Genomic DNA, 19,634 nt, shown 5'->3' with positions numbered 1-19,634 from the left:
ATAAATACAACCCTGCAACACTAAGCAGAGTAAAATGTGGTACTTTACACAAGATGAGCATATCTGCCCCAAAGGCCAAACCTGATAAGTAGAAATCTAAAGAACATACTAGGCTGCTGGCAATGCTTTCATGAGACCATTTTTGTCTACATTTGTGGTAGTTTTCCGTTAAAAAAAAAAAGTAATCAACAATATTTTCGGGCTGGACATAGATTAATTCTCCAAAGGCTTCTAAATCTCCACGATTAATTTCTATAGCAATCACAGGTACTGTGAATCACAAGAACTGTGCCTTGGCTAGCCAGATGTCACATCACCTACAGCAGACTCTTGAGGATTTGGTTGCCCGTCTGAATTATTCTACATTTGAGAAGAATATATTAGTCATTATATAATAACTACACTGTCATTCATTAACACAGTGTAACAATGATAACCTCATTAATACTTTTGAGTTGACTCTTTGGCGCAATGGTTACCTAGGACTAGAGGTACCAAATTGTGATGATGAACAAAATACTCTAAGGTTACAATGAGAATGGACAACCTAGTTATTGGCCTGCTACAGAATTAAATTAAGTGAATGTTATTCATCACAGTAAAATATATGTGCTGAATTGTTCATCTCTTCCTTCTGGTACTACATATAATTTAAGGAATATAGCAAGAGATGAATTAATAATCACACAGGGGAAAAACAGGTAAGAAACAACATAGCTGTTAATAAAATTTAAAGTGAAAGCAAGTGAAAAGTGGGTCTCTCTAAGCCAGGCTTTTATGCACCTAACAGGCTTCTCAGAAATGAATGTTACTCACAAAAGTATACAGTAAAACTAACAAAACTTTAACACTAGTTTTTATAAAGAAATACTAAATAAGAAACTACAAAATGACCTTTTCCTTTTTGGCATTATAGGAAGCTAAAAAGTAAGTTATTCAAGTTGAAAATTAGTTTGTTTCCTTTTTAATGGAAAAAATAGCCAGAAAAGGACCTTAATCCAATTGTTGGCATACGCCAGTTGTCCAGCAATCCATATAAGACAGGCACTGTCAGGGACAAAAGATGATTATGTGAGGCTTAAAACTCGTTGTATTTATAATACGTATCCCAAAGGACATTATTACTACTGTTTCAAGGACCAGTCATAGTCTCAAATGTGCTATAAAATGATCTTAGCTTTGGGAGCTTCCTTTTTGAATCTCCTAGCATCTATCAATAGTAATCTCACACAGCCCAGTTCTTCTAGTAACTAAAGAAGGCAATTCATACCAACAAGACAAGGGCAATGTGTTAACCTCCCCAGGGATCAGGATATTTTAGAAAATGCAGCCTTGACTCAAGGGAATGAATTGCTAGTAGTGATTCCTGGGGGTGGCAGGAGATATTCTGGGAGGAAAAACCTGTCAAATTATACCACAAGGTGGGCAGCCCACTTTGCTTGTCACTAAGACTGGGATGATTACCATACTATATGGTATTTACAAATTCACCATATTTATGCCTTTTTTTTTTCTGTAGGGCATGGTCCTAGTATTGAAAACTAATACAACGTTAGCTAAAACTACTCAGTTTATATAAGTATATGCTGCATACCCTTGACTCACATTTAACTTTCACTGGAGAATAATTATTCTGATTGCAATTGATCTGTTATTTCTCAAGAACAGACATAATTTTTACTTCATGTAAATTCATGGCAATATTTTTAACGTCTTACTGAATTGGAACACTACCCTTCTTATTCAATTTCAACACTTTATCAGTGATATGCAGATTTTTCTAATTCCCAGTTTAACATATCCAAATACAGAAAATAAACTAAATACACAGATTGAATTTTCTTTTTCACAACTTTCTTTAAGGAAATGCTGAAGATAGAATCTAGGAAATGCCATATCTTACCTTAATTTTAGGTGAAATTATAAAATAGAAATTCATTAATTAGTGTAAAGAAAAATAATATCCCCTCAAAAAAAAAGACCTTAACACATGTTTACAGATACTAGTGCAAATTAAATAAATACACAATTACAACAGCCTCAAAATTGTATCTAATTCATTACTCAATTCTAATATCCTCTTGTAGTTTTATACTTATTCTAGAGAGGCTTAGAAATTTATAAATTCTATTAAAATCAAAGGCCTTCCAGAACACTAAAATAATACTAAGACCATTGTAATGTCTTACGAATAATCATTTTTAAACATCTTTGAGTCTTCACATAAATAATTATGAAAATTTAACTCAGAAGAAAAATATAATACCATAATCCATTAAAGAAAAAATACAGTGAGCTAGGCCAGTTTTTTAAGAAATAATTAAGTTAGTGTATTCAAGAGCACTTTTCTTCTTCACTAAGATAGGAAAGTGAAACAAAATTAGCATTTTACTCCACGACAGAAAGTTTACTGTACTTCTAAATGCTTCACGTCTCTAAAAATACACTTCTCATTGTTTTAGAATACACACATATTTTATATTTGTGGTTTAGCATAGTTATTTTCTTCTTGAGAATATATTACAAAATGAAGCACTCAAATGAACAAAACCTCACAGCAAAATTTTAGGAAATCTAAAATTATCTTGCCTGGGTCATATTTCAAAGACAGTGATCAATGTTGTTAGTCAGTGGGGAAAAAAAAAATCAGTAGAAATATAAAATAGTCTTTAAAATCCAGACAGCAAATATAAAAAGAGACAGACTTAAGTGAAATCTGGGAAAGATATTTAAAGAAATGAGGTATGATGGAGTCATAGTGCTACAATTTACCTCAATATATTCAGTTTTAATAATAACCTATACTTCAAAGTTGCAATATCAGCAAATCATAAACTATCTGCTGCTGTGTTCTCATGACCTTTCTGGTCAGATGTTTAATAGTCATTAGTAAATACATTTAAAATAAGCATTAAGCTAAATGCATGATCATACGGTAAGCATATCTGCCACTTAAGAAGGCAAATCATAATTTAAAATGTAAGCAATTTTGTATTAATAATAAATACAGTTTCAAGCATTTAACATTATCAATATTTTAAAAATTTAAATAATAAATGCAACTATTTTATACAGAACTGTACCATTTATTATACACACAAGTATATCAGTTCCCTTTGTTTACAAAGGCTGGTTATAGACAATATGGAATGTTACAGTACCATCTTGCATAAAATTTTAGTACAATTTTGTACTAGAAAAAGGGCACAAAAACACCAGCCTAATAAATCTGACTAAATGAAATATCTTTTCTTTCTTTTTAAAAAGTACATCATTAACACATACAGCACAAACTGTACATAAGCTTACTTTTAAATCACCAACTGAAGATATGGTAGCAGGTATGTTGTAGTATTAACTATCTCTCCCATCAGTTTAATTTATTAAAGGCTTGCACTGCTACTCATTCAGGAACCTTTGTTGACATGTAAGCTTGTAATATGAATTACTTAACTCAGGTAAGTACAATTTAAAGGAGGCTAACAACAGCTGCCAAGAATTATTTGTAGTAAGAAACGTCCTTCTCACAGAAAATTCACTGAGGAGCAAACATTTTTGTATATCATTCTTCTTAAAATTTATTGTAGCTGGTCAAGATTCTCCATTTTGAACTCTGGATGCTGGTGGTTGCATGAAATCCTTAAAAGGAACTAGTGCCTCTTTAAGTGCAGAGCAGACTTCTGAAGATGAGCAGGTGATGCATTCTACTAAAGTTGGGTATAAGGCAATTACTTGTGCCCAGGTATTTCCATCAACTGTAATGCAAAAAGTATAAAACCTCAAAAAAGAGTGGACTGAAATAGCAGATTATCCAGTTAACATATACACAATCCTTTAAACACAATGCAAAAAAAAAAAATCCAAAATATGGAAATTCCACAAGCTTGTACCTTTTCTTTCTTAAAACTTTGGAAGACTTCCTGCAATATTTAATAAGGTATGAGGGAAAAATATATGATCAATGTGCAGAATCATCAATACCACCAAATTTGATAAAGTACATTTAAAATGATACTTCAATATGTGAAGGTCTTGGAAGCTAACAAAACAACTTAGAATAATTCAAACCTTTGTCATTTTCAGTATAATAGCCAGAGAAGAAAGTGTACTTTTCAAGAACAATTAGAAAACAGTTCAACTTTTTATGCAGTTATATGCTAAAAAATATATATATCTTAAATAATTTTCCTAATAATGTCAATATTGATTTTAACTTCAAATGACCACACATAGATCCATTCTTCTCTTATACTGTTTGCTAATCCTTAATGTATCTGACTAGATTTAAGCTGTAGTGGGGAGGGACATTTCTGCCTTCCTCATCACTATTATGAACAGCTAGTACAGTTAAATGTTGTTTGGTGAACGGACAAAAGTGTTGTATCACGATTACTTTGTGATTTCCTCATACTCTGAGATCACATATTACATTTCTATTTTCCTGTAAGTACTGTGCGTATTGTTGAGAGTGTAATACACGATAAAACCTGATGACAGATTTTTCTTAGAAAGTATATGTATATGGCACTTGGCAGAACAAATCTCAAATTGCGGAGGCAGTGTAGTATAAAAGAAAGAACACTATACTATGCATAACGAGCTTTGGTTCCGTTTTTCACTCCAATTTACTGAGTGTCAACTAAGTGTCTAAAAACCTTCCTGAAATAAGTTAGTGCTGGGTGTCCCTGAACAAGTCATATAATTTCTTGTATCTTGACTTTCACTATAGAATAAAGAAATGAGGTTCTCAAACTAGTGTTCTTCAAGTTACTTCTTTAAAAAAAACTGATGGTCAAGTAAGTTTGGCAAATGTTGTATGTATAATCTTCCTTTTGGGGGATTCATAATTCACACAGGTTCATAGTTAAAGAATAGGTTTAACTTTTATCCAATCCAAGGTTTCCAAAATTAATTTGATTATGGAATTTTTCCCCATTCAGTATCTACTGACATCCCTCATCATTAAAATTCATTCCTTAGTACATGTCTTGGGAAATGCTAACCCGCTCATTTAATCTCTTCTCCACCTCAACAAGGGCTTCCTCAGAGTGGAGGTGGGAAGAAGAAAAGGGGTGTGGGGCTGATGGGTATTGGTGAGGGAGGGAATGTCAGGCCAGAGCTGTTCTGCTTTTAGCTGTTTTGTATGTTGGAAATCCACATCAGATTCCATTTGTAAAAAGAATTTCGCTGCTTAACAGCAACAACAAAAAAGAAACATTAAAAAAACCAATGGCCTAAGTAGTTTTAAACAGTCTGCTCCAGCTGTTGTCTATAAAACTTTCCACTAATCATTTAACAAAAGATTACATAGAGAGAATTCTGGGAAATGGCAAAGTAGTAAGTACCAGGAATCTGTCTGCCCACCTAGACAACAACTGAACGGGCAGAATCTGATGCAACTATTTTGGAACTCTGGAGTCTACTGAAGGCTTCCAACTTCCAGAGGAAGACCTGGATAGTATATTGCAGTTAATTTTCGTCAATCTAAGCCCTTAGCACAGTAGCAGCTACCCATCCTCTATTCCTAGCCATGTGGTAAGCAGTTGTGCAGGTGTTCCTGGAGCAGCTTACACGCAGCTTGTGGGAGGCCAGGGTGGGAAGACAGCACCCTATACTCCAAATATCAGGGGTCTGTGCTCTAATTGCTGCTTCTGATCACAGAGGTGCAAAGAGGCTTCAAGAACAAAAGAAAAAACAAATAATTCAAAAATGGGCAAAGGACTTAAATAGACATTTCTCCAAGAAGATATACAAATGGTCGATAAAGCACATGAAAAGATGCTCAACACCATTAACCATTAGGAAAATGCAAATCAAAACAACAATGAGACACCACCTCATGCTAAATAGAATAGCTACTATAAAACAACAAACAAACAGAAAACAAGTGTAGGTGAGGCTGCAGAGAAAACAGAACCCTTGTTCACCGTTGGTGGCAATGTAAAATGGTACAGCCACTGTGGGAAACAGTATGGTGATACCTCAAAAAATAAAAAATAGAATTTACCATATGACCCAGCAATTCCACTTCTGGTATATACCCAAAAGAATTAAAAGCAGGGTCTCAAAGAGATATCTGTACACACATGTTCATAGCAGCATTATTCACAACAGCTAACACCACGCAAGCAACCCAAGTGTCCACCAATGGATGAATGGATATATAAAGATATATACACACACAATGGAATATTATTCGGCCTCAAAAAAGAAGGAAAACTGCAACATACTAAAATATGGACGAACCTTAACAACATTAGCTAAGTGAAATAAGCCAGTCACAAAAAGGCAAATACTGTATGTTTCAACTTATATGAGGTACTTAGAGTAGTCAAGATCATAGAGATAAAAAGTAGAATGGTGATTACCAGGGGCTAGGAGAAGTGGGGAATGGGGAGTTATTGTTTAACAAGTACAGAGTTTCAGTTATAAAATGAAAAGAGTTATGGACATGGCTAGTGGTGATGGTTGCCAACATTATGAATGTATTTAATGCCGCTGAAAAAATTGTTACCATAGTAAGTTTTGTTACATGTATTTTACTGCAATAAAAGAATTTGGGGGGGAAAAAAAAAGATTGCATAGATTGAAAGTTATCTAGATTGGTCCACATAGTCAACTGACCAAACTTATTCTTGGTTTATTATAGGAAAATACAAAAATAAATTATTTAAGATAACATCTTAAACTCAGGGGAAGCTACTCAAATTTCTTAAATTAAAATATGTTTTAAAAACTAACCATAGATCTTCATGGGCACTTTGGACTTAACTATCAAAAACAATGAAAAAGCTGTATGTATTGATATGGAAGAATCTCCATGATATTTTATGAAGTGGAAAAAATGAAGACTGTTCAGAACAGTAGGTAAAACATTGGGCTATTATGCATATTAATTCGTGTTGAAAACTGGGGGCGTGTTGGAGCACAGTTGACTTTTGAACAACACAGGTCTGAACTGTGTGGATCCGCTTATACACAGTAAAGACTATAGTGCTACACAATCCCCAGTTGGCTGAATCCAAGGATGTAGAATCCCGGATACAGAAGAACCATCTAACTGCTTGGAAGGTCAGCACCCCTAACTCCTGCATTGTTCACGGGCCGACTACATATGTATTTTGTATTTACATAATAAACTTATGGAAGGATCGACAAACTAATAAAAATGGTTGACTATGGTAATGTAAGAGCTGGGCAGATACAGAACAGGGGAAAGACATGTTCCCTCTACATCTTTCAATATTTTTGAATTTTTGAACCATGTATATGTTTACTACCTATTCAAATTTTTAATTAAAGATCAAGTAAGGTGATAAATAAGTCCAACAAATGCCTCCTGTCCCACTAGAAAACCCTAAAACAAGTAACAAATGTTCTAAACAAATGTTGGGTGAACACTGGTTCCAAACCTTGTAGCCATCCCCTAGAATTAATTTTGGACTGGCTACGAGCATGTCCAACATATTTCTGCTGGGAAGGCCTGGACTTCTCTAACTTATCTTCTTTTTTTCTGTTTCTTAATGAAGCTTATCATAACATTTTAATATGTTACTATATCATCATCATCATTTATGGTTACATTTAATTTAAATCTTCACTTAATATGCCCAGAGGTATAATTCAAACTCAAACGATTTTTAACATTAATTTAGTTAGATCATCTATCATTACTAGGCTGCCCTACCCATGGCCCATTGACTTTGTAAAAAACAGGTTACTAAGTTTTCCTTTTCCTTCCCTTTTCTTCCTTTATACAAATTCTGGTTACATTCTTGACAGCTATCTAAAGATCATAAAAAATAATGCAAGTACTATGCACTGAAATACATTTTCTGTTTTTAATACATCTATAGCAATAACATGAAAAATAGAGAATTTCCTGTTTATTTCTTAAGTGTAACATATTTCTAAGAATCAAATTCTATCCTGTGATCTAATAAAGATTTTACTGGTCTCGAGGAAATCAATGCATGGTCTCCCTCTCTGAAAATTCAACCAGAACATTTTATTAAGATAACTCAAATTTGAACTTGATGGGATAAATTAAGGACACTGTTCCAGAATTTTTCTTAGAAATTCTACCTCTTCTTTTGGGTTGAATATACACAAGTCTACTGCCTCTTAATATCCAGTATAATACTCACGCTTTCTAGGCCAAAGTAACAGTCAGTGAATTTTGAAAACAGAAAAATATGTATTTAATTGTGTAACAACTGACAGGAACAAATATCCTGGGACTCACTTATTAGGCATTTATTAGGAACCTACTTTTTTCTTGGTTATTAAAAGTAATGCTGCTTAAAGCGCCAGTCTGCTAAGGTGCTTGTGCCAGAATGTAAATAAACACACTTCCTTCTATAACAAAGTCTTATATAAAAAGTCAGCTGAACCAGTGTGCTCAGTGACACAATTGACTTATACTCTGATGCCAGCTCTTTATCTTGTCCTGGACCAGCAGCTGGTCCAAAAAAAAAAAAAAACACACACACACACTTTGAGCAGCAGTGTTGTAAAGGATTCAAAATAGAATAAAACATGGTTCAAATAGCCTGTCAAGAAGTTTACACTTTAAGAGGCATGAGTCATGTACATGTATAACTATAATACAAACAGAGTGTTTTAAGACAAAGGCACACATAAAAGAGCTACAAGTTCACCAAAAAAAGAAATTGCTCACCTTTAAGGAATAAAAACAAGGCTTAAAAGTGGTGTGATATCTGAACAGGGTGGATATAGGCAGGAGAATGGAATGAGCAAAGGACTAGGAATACTTGGATAGACTAAGAATTTTAGTTTGGTGAGAGAGCAGGATATATGAAGTCTAGTGGGAAATAAAGCGTGAATAGAATGGAGTCAGACAGTAGTACTCTTTGTATTTGGTAGGTTACGGTAAATGAAAAAGATTATTTTGTTTTGTTTTACAAGGATGGAAAAATGAATGACCAAAGCTGCACTTTTGGAAAAATCATTTCTGGCATTAATGTAAAGAATGGATTGGATAGAAATGAGTGACAGAAAGAGGAAACAGATGAGAAAAGGCTATAAAAATAATTCAAAGTTTCTTACATCTATATGATAAATCACTACAAAGGCAGAACAGAAGCCTCCTACAACCCAAAAAAGTCAGTCATGTTCTACATTAAAAATATATAAAGGGGCTTCCCTGGTGGCGCAGTGGTTGAGAATCTGCCTGCTAATGCAGGGGACACGGGTTCGAGCCCTGGTCTGGGAAGATCCCACATGCCGCGGAGCAACTGGGCCCGTGAGCCACAACTACTGAGCCTGCGCGTCTGGAGCCTGTGCTCCGCAACAAGAGAGGCCGCGATAGTGAAGAGGCCCATGCACCGCAATGATGAGTGGCCCCCGCTTGCCGCAACTGGAGAAAGCCCTCGCACAGAAACGAAGACCCAACACGGCCAAAAATAAATATAAAAATAAATAAGTAAATAAGACCCGGTGCAACCAAATAAATAAATAAATATTTTAAAAAAAATATATATATATATAAAATATAAATTATCTATAGTCAGACCAATTTAGTTTAAAAAAAAAATCCAGCCAGACTGTGAAGTCAGGATCATAGCAGTGTGAGAAGCTCCCTTTGTCTCTTCCCTTCAAACTATAGCTAGTAAAACACCATAACTCAATAAAAGTGTCTCTGCCCAATACACCAGGATCCCAGAGAATTCCACACACCTGTACAACTATACATAAGAGTGGATGGACTAGGAATTCCCTGGTGGCGCAGTGGTTAGGACTCCGCACTCTCAATGCCAAGGGCCTGGGTTCAATCCCTGGTCAGGGAACTAAGATCCCACAAGCAGTGTGGCCAAAAAAAAAAAGAGTGGATGGGCTGAAACACACAGAGGAGGCAGGACCAGGGAAAAGGTGGAGGTGGTACCTGCAGTCCTAGATCCCCAGCCACAGCAGCTAAGCCTGCAGCCTCAGAAAACCTGGTAGCAGCAGGGCAGGTGATGCACATGACTCCAGCTTCTCAGCCACAGCAGTGGCTAAGGCTACAGGGAACTAGGCAACAACAGGGCCTGCAACGTTATCCCTCCAGTCATGCAGGCACATGTGACTCTGGCCCTTTTGCCCATAGCAGCAGCGCCCATGAAACTGATAACCCTGGATGTGGCAAAAGCACCCAAGACCTCAGCTCCTCACCCCAACCACCCTCTGTCCCCACTGCAGTGGACCCAGGAGCATGGATCCAGGAGATCCCAGACATGGTGGACACACCTGCTATCTCAGTGCTACAGGCAGCGACACCAGTGACAACAGCGACACTGGCAGCAGCAAGGTACCAGCAACCCTAAAAGCATAAGCAGTGACAACAAGGGCACCAGACAACACCTCTAGCAGAGGCAGTGGAGGATGGAAAGTGCCAATTCTCAAATATAACCATAGGCAACTCAGGTAAGAGAAACCAAAAACTTGTACTATAGTGCCACCTACTGAAAAACAAAAGAAGGGCCTCTAATTACTAACCTGTTAAATTGTTAGAGTCAAATAAAAAAGAAGCCTTACTAAAGAAAAGAGGTGTGTGTTACTTCAAATATATCAGAGGAACAACTCATCAAGCACCATGAAAAACCAGAGCAATATGGTATCACAAAAGTAAATGACAGTTCTCCAGAAACCAAACTTAAAATTAAACAATACTGCAATCTAACTGACAGAATTCAAAATAGCTGTCCTAAAGAAATTCAACAAGCTACAAGAAAACTCAGAAAGGTAGTTCGATGAGCTTAGGAATAATATTAATGAGCAGAGGAATACATTACCAAAGAAACTGAAACTCTGAAAAGGAACCAAACAGGAATTCTGGAGCCAAAGAACTCAAATGAGATGAAGAATGCATAAGAACATATGGGAAATAGAGCAGACCATATGGAAGAGAGAATTAGCTAGCTCAAAGATAGAAATCAAGAAATCAATACAAGTAGAAGAGGAAAGAGAGCTAAGATCTAAAAAAAATGAAGAAATTCTATAAGAACTATCCAACTCTATTAGGAAAAGCAACATCAGAATAATGAGTATCCCAAGAGAAGGGGGCAGAGGGTTTATTTAAAGAAATAATAGCTGAGACCTTCCTAAACCTGGGGAAGGAACTGGATATACAAGTCCATGAAGCTAAGAGAACAGCTAATTACCTCAATGCAAAAAGACCTTCTCCAAGACATATTAAAACTGTGAAAAATCAATGACAGAGAAAGAATTTTAAAAGCATCCAGGGAAAAAAGAATGCTAACCTACCATTAGGTAACTCATTAGGTTATCAGCAGATTTCTCATAAGAAAATCTATAGGCCAGGAGAGAATGGAATGACATACTCAAAATGTTGAAAGATTAAAAACTATCAGCCAAGCATACTCTATCCAGCAAAGTTATCCTTCAGATATGAAGGAGAAATAAAGCCTTTCCCAGACAAACAAGCTGAGGGAGTTCATCAACAAAGACCTGCCTTACAAGAAATGTTGAAAGGAGCTCTTCTACTTGAAACAAAAAGGTAAAAGTACACAAAACATTGAATAAGGTGATAAGACAGACAAAATCTTTTAAATACTTAATTACAGCATAAAGGTTAAAGGGGAAAAAGCAGTAAAAAATAACTATAACTATTTTAATTTAGTAACAAAATCACAACATAAAAAAGGATAATTTGAGACACCAAGAAACACAAAAGGGGAATAGGAAAAGGACAGAACCTGTATAGGCAAATAAAAATAACATGCTATCAGCAGAAAAAGAAATATTTCATCTATGAGACATGTCATAAACATCAAGGTAAACACAAAATATAAATCTAGAGCAGAAATTCAAAACATAAAAAAGGAGAAAACTGAGACAAACATCATAAAAAACCCAGCAAATGAAACTGGCAGAAACACAAGGAAAGAGAAACAATGGAGATATAGACCAACCAGAAAACAAAAGATAAAATGGCAGTACTCAGTCCTCATCCATCAATAATCACCCTAAATGTAAATGGATTGAATTCACCAATCAAAAGACATAAAGTGGTTGGATGGATTAAAAAATAAGGCCCAAGTACATGCTGCCTCCAGGAGACTCATGTCAGCTCTGAAGACAAACACAGGCTCAAAATGAAGGGATGGAAGATGATACTTCAAGCACATGACAGCCAAAAGAAAGTGGATGTACCCATACTCCTATCAGACAAAATACACTTCAAGCCAAAAAAGGTAACGAGAGACAAAGATGAACACTATATAATGATAAAGGGGAAAATTCATCAAGAAGACATAACAGTTTGTACCTAACAGTTAATATGTATGTACCTAACATAAAAGCACCAAAATATATAAAGCAATTATTAATACATCTAAAGGGAGAAACTGACAGCAACACAGTAATAGTAGGTGACTTTGACACCCCACTTACAGCAATGGATAGATCATTCAGACAGAAAGTCAACAAAGAAATAGTGGCCTTCAATGAAACATTAGACCAGATGGGCTTGATAGATTTATACAGAACATGCCATCCAAATGCACCAGAATACACATTCTTCTCAAGTGCACATGGAACATTATTAAGGACAGACCATATGTTGGGGTACAAAACAAGTCTCAATAAATGTAAGAAGACTGAAACCATATCAAACATCTTTTCTGATCACAAATGGTATGACACTAGAAATCAACTACAAAAAGAAAGCTGGAAAAATCACAAATATGTGGAAACTAAAAAACATGCTACTGAACAACTATTGGGTCAATGAAGAAAGCAAAGGATAAATTTTAAAAATACCTGAGGGCTTCCCTGGTGGCACAGTGGTTAAGAATCCGCCTGCCAATGCAGGGGACACGGGTTCGAGCCCTGGTCTGGGAAGATCCCACATGCCGCGGAGCAACTAAGCCTGCACACCACAACTACTGAAGCCTGCGCTCTAGAGCCTGTGAGCCACAACTACTGAGCCCGTGCGCCACAACTACTGAAGCCCGTGCGCCTAGAGCCCGTGCTCCACAAGAGAAGCCACCGCAATGAGAAGCCCACGTACTGCAACGAAGAGTAGCCTCTGCTCGCTGCAACTAGAGAAAAGCCCACATGCAGCAACGAAGACCCAATGCAGCCAAAAATAAATAAATAATAAATAAATAAATTTCTAAAAAAAAAAAAAAAAATACCTGAAGACAAATGGAAACAAAAATACAACATTTCAAATCTATGGGATGCAGCAAAAGTGGTATTTATGGGGAAGTTTATAGCAATACAGGCCTGCCTCAAGAAACAAGAAAAATCTCAAAAAATCTAACCTTACACCTAAAGGAACTAGAAAAGGACAAATGAAGCCCAAAGTCAGTAGAAGAAAGGAAATAATAAAGAGCAGAGCAGAAATAACAGAAATAGAGACTAAAAATACAATAGCAAAGATCAATAAAACTAAGAGCTGCTTCTTACAAAAGAGCAACAAAACTGAGAAACCTTTAGCTAGACTCACTGAGGAAAAAAGAGAAGGCTTAGATGAATAAAATCAAAAACAAAAGAGGAGAGGGACTTCCCTGGTGGTCCAGTGGTTAAGACTCTGTACTTCCACTGCAGGGGGCACGAACCTGATCTCTGGTTGGGGAACTAAGATCCCACACACCATGCAGCATGGCCAAAAAAATTTAAAAAAAAAAAAAAAAAAGAGGAGAAATAACAACAGATACCACAAAAATAGAAAATATTATGAGAATACTATGAACAGCTATATGCCAACAAAATGGACAACGTAGATGAAATGGATAAGTTCTTAGAATCATACAATCTTCCAAGACTGAATCATGAAGAAACAGGAAATCTGAATAGACTGATCCCTAGCAAGGGGACTGAAAAAGTAATAAAAAAAACCTCATAAAAAACCAAAAATCCAGGACCAGATGGCTTCAGAGGTGAATTCTACCAAACATGCAAAGAAAATTTAATACTAATGCTTCCTAAATTCTTCCAAAAAATAGAAGGGGAGGGAATGCTTCCTAACTCATTTTACAAGGCCACCATTACCCTGATACCAAAATCAAATAAGGACAACAAAGAAAAAAGAAAATTGCAAGCCAGTATGTCTGTTGAACATAAATGCAAGCACTGTCAACAAAATATTAGCAAACTGAACTCAACAATACGTTGAAAGGATCATACACAATGATTAAGTGGGATTTATTCCAGAGATACAAATTAATTTCAACTGCAAATTAATCAACATGATACACCACATTAACAAAATGGATAACAATGTTATGATCATCTCAACAGATACAGGAAAAGCATTTGACAAGATTCAACACCTATTTTTCTAATAAAAACTCTCAATAAAATGGAGATAGAGGACTGTACCTCAACATAATAAAAGTTGTATGACAAACCCACAGCTAACATCATACACAATGGTGAAAAATTGAAAGCCATCTCTCTAAGATCAGGAAAAGGACAAGAATGCCCACTCTCACCACTCTTATTCAACATGGTATTGGAAGGCTTAACCAAAGCAATTAGGCAAGAGAAAGAAATAAAAGGCATCAAAATTGGAAAGGAAGACATAAAACTATCACTATTTCCGGATGACATGATTTTATATATAGAAAATCCTAAAGACTCCACCAAAAAACTGTTAGGAATAATAAATGAATATATTAAAGTTGCAGGGTACGAAATCAACATACACAAATCTGTTGCATTCTGTACACTAGCAACAAACTATCAGAAAGAGAAATTAGGAAAACAGTCTCATTTACAATCGCAGCAAAAAGAATAAATACCTAGGAACAAATTTAACCAAGGAGGTGAAAGAACCTGTACACTGAAAACTATAAGACACTGGTGAAAGAAGCCGAAGACGCAAAGGAATAGAAAGATATTCCATACTCATGGATTGGAAGAATTAACATTGTTAAAATGTCCATATTACCTAAAGCAACTTACAGAGTCAATGTAATCCCTATCAAAATCCCAATGATATTTTTCACAGAAATAGAACAAAAAAATCCGAAAATTTATATGGAACCACAAAAGACCCTGAAGAGCAAAGCAATCCTGAGAAAAAAGAACAAAGCTGTAGGTATCACACTCCCTGTTTTCAAATTGCACTACAAAACTGTAGCAATCAAAACAGCCTGGTATTGCCAGCAAAACAGACACACAGATCAATGGAATTCAGTTGAGAGCCTAGAAATAAACCCACACACATATGGACAATTAATTTACATCAAAAGAACAAAGAACATACAATGGAGAAAGGATAGTGTCTTCAATAAAAGGTGTTGGGAAAACTGGACAGCCAGACACAAAAGAATAAAACTAGACCACTACCTTACTTATCTTACACCAGACACAAAAATCAACTCAAAATGGATTAAAGACTTGAATGTAAGACCTGAAACCATAAAAATCCTAGACAAAAACATAGGCAGTACACTCATTCACACTGGTCTTAGAAATGTCTTTCTGGATATATCTCCCCAGGAAAGGGTAAGAAAAGCAAAAATAACTAAATGAGTGTATCAAACTAAAAAGCTTCTGCACAGCAAAGGAAACTATCAACAAAATGAAAAGACTACCTACCAAATGGAAGAAGATATTTGCAAATCATTATATCTGATAAGAGGTTAATATCCTAAATACATAAAGAACTCATACAACTCAACAACGAAAAAACAAACAACTCGATTAAAAAATGGGCAGAGGATCTGAATAGACATTTTTCTAAAAAAAGACATACAGATGGCCATAGGCACATGAGAAGATTCTCAACATGACTAATCATTGGGGAGATGCAAATCAAAACCACAATGAAATATAACCTCATGCCCATTACAATGACTACTATTGAAAAGGCAAGAAAATAACAAATGTTAGGATGTGGAGGGGAAAGGGAATCCTTATACAATGTCAGTGAAAATGTAAATTTGTGTAGCTACTATGGAAAACAGTATGGAGGTTTCTCAAAAAATTAAGACTAGAACTACATATGATCCAGCAATTACACTTCTGGGCATTTATCTGAAGAATACGAAAATACTAATCTGAAAAGATACATGCATCCCCTGTTCATCACAGCATTATTTACAATAGCCAAGAAATGGAAACATCAACGGATTAATGGCTAAAGACGATGCTCTATACACACACACACACACGTATATACATATATATACAATGGGATACTACTACTCAGCCATAAAAAAGAAGGAAATCTTGCCATTTGCAGCAGCATGATGGAACTTGAGGGTATTATGCTAAGCGAAATAAGTCAGATGGAGAAAGACAAATACTGTATGATTTCACTCATATGTGGAATATTTTTTTAAAAAAATAATAAACAAACCAAACCAAATAAAAACAAACACATAGATACAGAGAACAGAGTAGTGGTTACCAGAAGGGAAGGGAGATGGGGGAGGGTGAAATGGATAAAGGGGGACAACTGTACGGTGATGGATAAAAACTAAACTTTTGGTGGTGAGCACACTAGTGTAGTATATACACAAGTAAAAATATAATGTTGTACACATGAAACATATAATGTTATAAACCAATCGTACATCAATAAATAAAATAATAATAATAATAAACTACAAGGAGGTATCACTTCAAACCTGTTTGAATGGTGTCGTCAAAAAAAGAAGAAATATTAAGTGTTAGCAAGGATGTGGAGAAAAGGGAACCCTTGTGCCCTGTGCATGGGAATGTAATTTAGTACAACCACCATGAAAAACTGTATAGAGTTTCTTCAAAAAATTAAAAATAGAACTACCATATGATCCAGCAACTCCACTTCTAGGCGTATGTCCAAAGAAAAAGGAAACAGGATCTCAAAGAGATAACTGCACCCCCATGTTCATTGTAGCATTACTCACAATAGCCAAGACATAGAAACAACCTAAGTGTCCATCAATGGATGAATGGATAATGATGTGCTACATGTGTATATGTATATTTATATATATTTGTAAACACACATACATACACACACAACAAAATATTATTCAACCGTGAGAAAGAAGAAAATCCTGCCTTTTGAGACAATGGGATGGACCTGAGGGCATTATGTTAAGTGAAATGTCACATAGAGATAGACAAATACTATATTATGATAGCGCTTATATGTGGAATCTAAAAGAGCTGAACTCATAGAAACAGAGGGTAGAATGGTGGTTGCCAATTCTGGGAGGGTCAGGGAAATGGGTAGATGTTGGTCAAAGGGTACAAACTTCCAGGTATAAGATGAATAAATTCCAGAGATTTAATATACAGCATGGTGACTACAGTTAATAATACTGTGTTATATACTTGCAAGTTGCTAAGAGAGTAGATCTTAAAATGTTCTCAGCACAGACAAGGAATGGTAATTGTGTGACATGATGGAGGTGTTAGCTAACACTTCCATGGTAAACATATTGCAATATAAAAGGGTATCAAATCAACAAGTCGTATACCTTCAACTTATACACGGTTGTATGTCAACTACATCTCAAAGCTGGGGGGAAAAAAAGTCAGCAAAATTTGCTTAAAATAAAGAAAACATTACAAAGTAATTTTACTTAATTGACATCCTAATGGACTTGCTGCTTTGTTGTCATAAGGCCTGGAGAAAAAAAGTCTTATAGCTGTTATGTTCCTAAAACTCAGTTAACTTAATAGTAGTACAAAAATACAACACAAATAGAATGTAAATGTTATAAATTTAGAATAACTGAGTTTCCAAGCACTTACCATTCTCAGGCTGAGTTTTCTTAAGTGAATCAATGAGAGTACTGACTGCTTTTAAGACAAATATGATTTCTGTTACTTGTTGCCTAAAAAAAAGATGGGAGATATTTCCATCAAGATTTTAAGATATGCCATGTGTGTTTTGTACTAAGTTATACAAATAGACATACTTTGGAAAACACTGAACACAAAACAATGCAAAGTTAATATTAGTTTTAAATTCTTATAAAAGAAAATCATTTCATTAACATGTACTTCAGTGTGCAATTAAGATTTATAGTTATTCTAAGTTATCAACATTAAAACGGGGGAGGCAATCTACTCATGCAGATCTAAATTTATTAGTAAGGTATTTTCATGGAACTACTTCAAATTAAAACACTGTACAAGACGTGCTTTTAAAACTTCTACAGCAGTTTTTCTTTTTTTTTTTTTTTAACTTATTAGTACTAAAAGAGATTTGCCAAAGCTTAAAGGGAAATAAAGATCACTATTACCCCCTTCACATATTTTATCATGCTATTAAAAGTATCTTTAAAATCACAATAGTAGTTATTTAACTTTCTAAAACAACAAATTAGAAATATGCTCAAAATCAACCCCAAGGTGACACTGGAGACATTGGCAATGAAGAATGAACTTGGAGTAAAGGACCAACAAGAGTAGTTTGATTTCTTTCTTTCTCCTTGCAGAAATATATCTCTTCTGCTCTACAGTCCTCCCCCACACCCTACTCCTGGTATGAATCTGTGTTATCATTCAACAGATAAGATTTTCCTAATACTATGACAGGGTACTATTTCAAGCCTCCCTTTGTAAGTATACAAGTATTTTATTGTGTTGCAGTGTAGGTTTTTAGGAAATAATGCAATAATACTGTATCAAACATAGAATGATACAATATAACAACTATAAATAAGACTCAATTTAAAGCAATAAACACTTAAAACACAAAAAATGAAGGAAAGCGGCTTTCTGAAATCCAATAATATCTTATACTCCAATAAAAATATTCCAATCAAGGCAACTCTATTACTGCTTTTCCAAGTATGCTTCAGAGGTCAATTTTAATAAATCAATTTTCAATCATGACAATAACCAAATTACTAACATTTGTCTTTGGAATGCTTTTGTATAAAATCCACTAGGAGGTATAATTTATGTTCTAGAAATTCAAAATACAGTGGATGCTAAAAGTAGAAATACAAATGGCAAATAAGCATTGGTAATTAAAAAAAGAAGAGAAAAATTAAAAAAAGCAAACTACTATGTGGCTATTTCTTCATTCATCAAATTTTTAAAAAGATAAAATAAGTGATAAAATGGCAAATAATTTTAAACTGCTAAAAATTGAGGGAAAAGACAGTCATATACTCCTGAGAGAACATAAACTGACAGAAGTCTCTAACAGGCAATTTGTAATATGTATCAAAACCTTTAAAATGTCTATATCTTTTGACAGGTCAATCCCAACTCTGGAGATTTATTCTAAGTAAATAAGAATGTACACAAAGACTTAGGGTTAGTGATTTACTGCCTTATGAGATGGGACCTGAAATGATTTTCCTAACTCTTTCCTGACTTTGATAACTTTGTCTTCCAATATTATTTTCTGTTTGCTTCATTTGCTTTGCCTTAAACTCTAACTTACACATTAAAAAATAGATTGGCAACATAACGCAATTTATGATTGTATTTTTTGATGAATTCTGATATATACCCCAACTTTGATTAGCCTTGGCTTAGCAGAAAGACCTAGATCCCCTTCAGCTGGCATGGCTTGACTACATGAGAAGCAAATCAGTTTAGGTACAAGGGCTTAATTAAGCAAATTACATGAAAAGAAGATCTAAGATATGGCTAGATGACTTACAGAGAAACCTAGAAATAAATGACTGTAAAACAAACTAGGAAGT

The 19,634-nt window shown here is 35.0% G+C and overlaps 1 protein-coding gene across 3 annotated transcripts in view; it reads right to left on the bottom strand.

Annotated features, from left to right (window-relative positions):
• Positions 1-3,088: 3,088 nt before the first annotated feature.
• The window catches only part of MON2 (MON2 homolog, regulator of endosome-to-Golgi trafficking), a 124,851-nt gene continuing 108,305 nt past the window's right edge, over positions 3,089-19,634 (bottom strand). For all 3 annotated transcript variants that reach the window (XM_068560435.1, XM_068560436.1, XM_068560437.1), the window contains 2 exons: positions 17,722-17,804; positions 3,089-3,755 (listed from right to left, as the gene is read on the bottom strand). In XM_068560435.1, the coding sequence (XP_068416536.1) occupies positions 3,592-3,755; positions 17,722-17,804 (247 nt within the window). In that variant the 3' untranslated portion in view covers positions 3,089-3,591. The remainder of the gene's footprint in view (positions 3,756-17,721; positions 17,805-19,634) is intronic.

Source organism: Eschrichtius robustus, chromosome 13 (assembly GCF_028021215.1).
Source record: "Eschrichtius robustus isolate mEscRob2 chromosome 13, mEscRob2.pri, whole genome shotgun sequence".
NCBI classification, from domain to species: domain Eukaryota; kingdom Metazoa; phylum Chordata; class Mammalia; order Artiodactyla; family Eschrichtiidae; genus Eschrichtius; species Eschrichtius robustus.
Note: the sequence above shows the minus strand (reverse complement) of the source record. Positions and strands in the feature narration are given on the sequence as shown.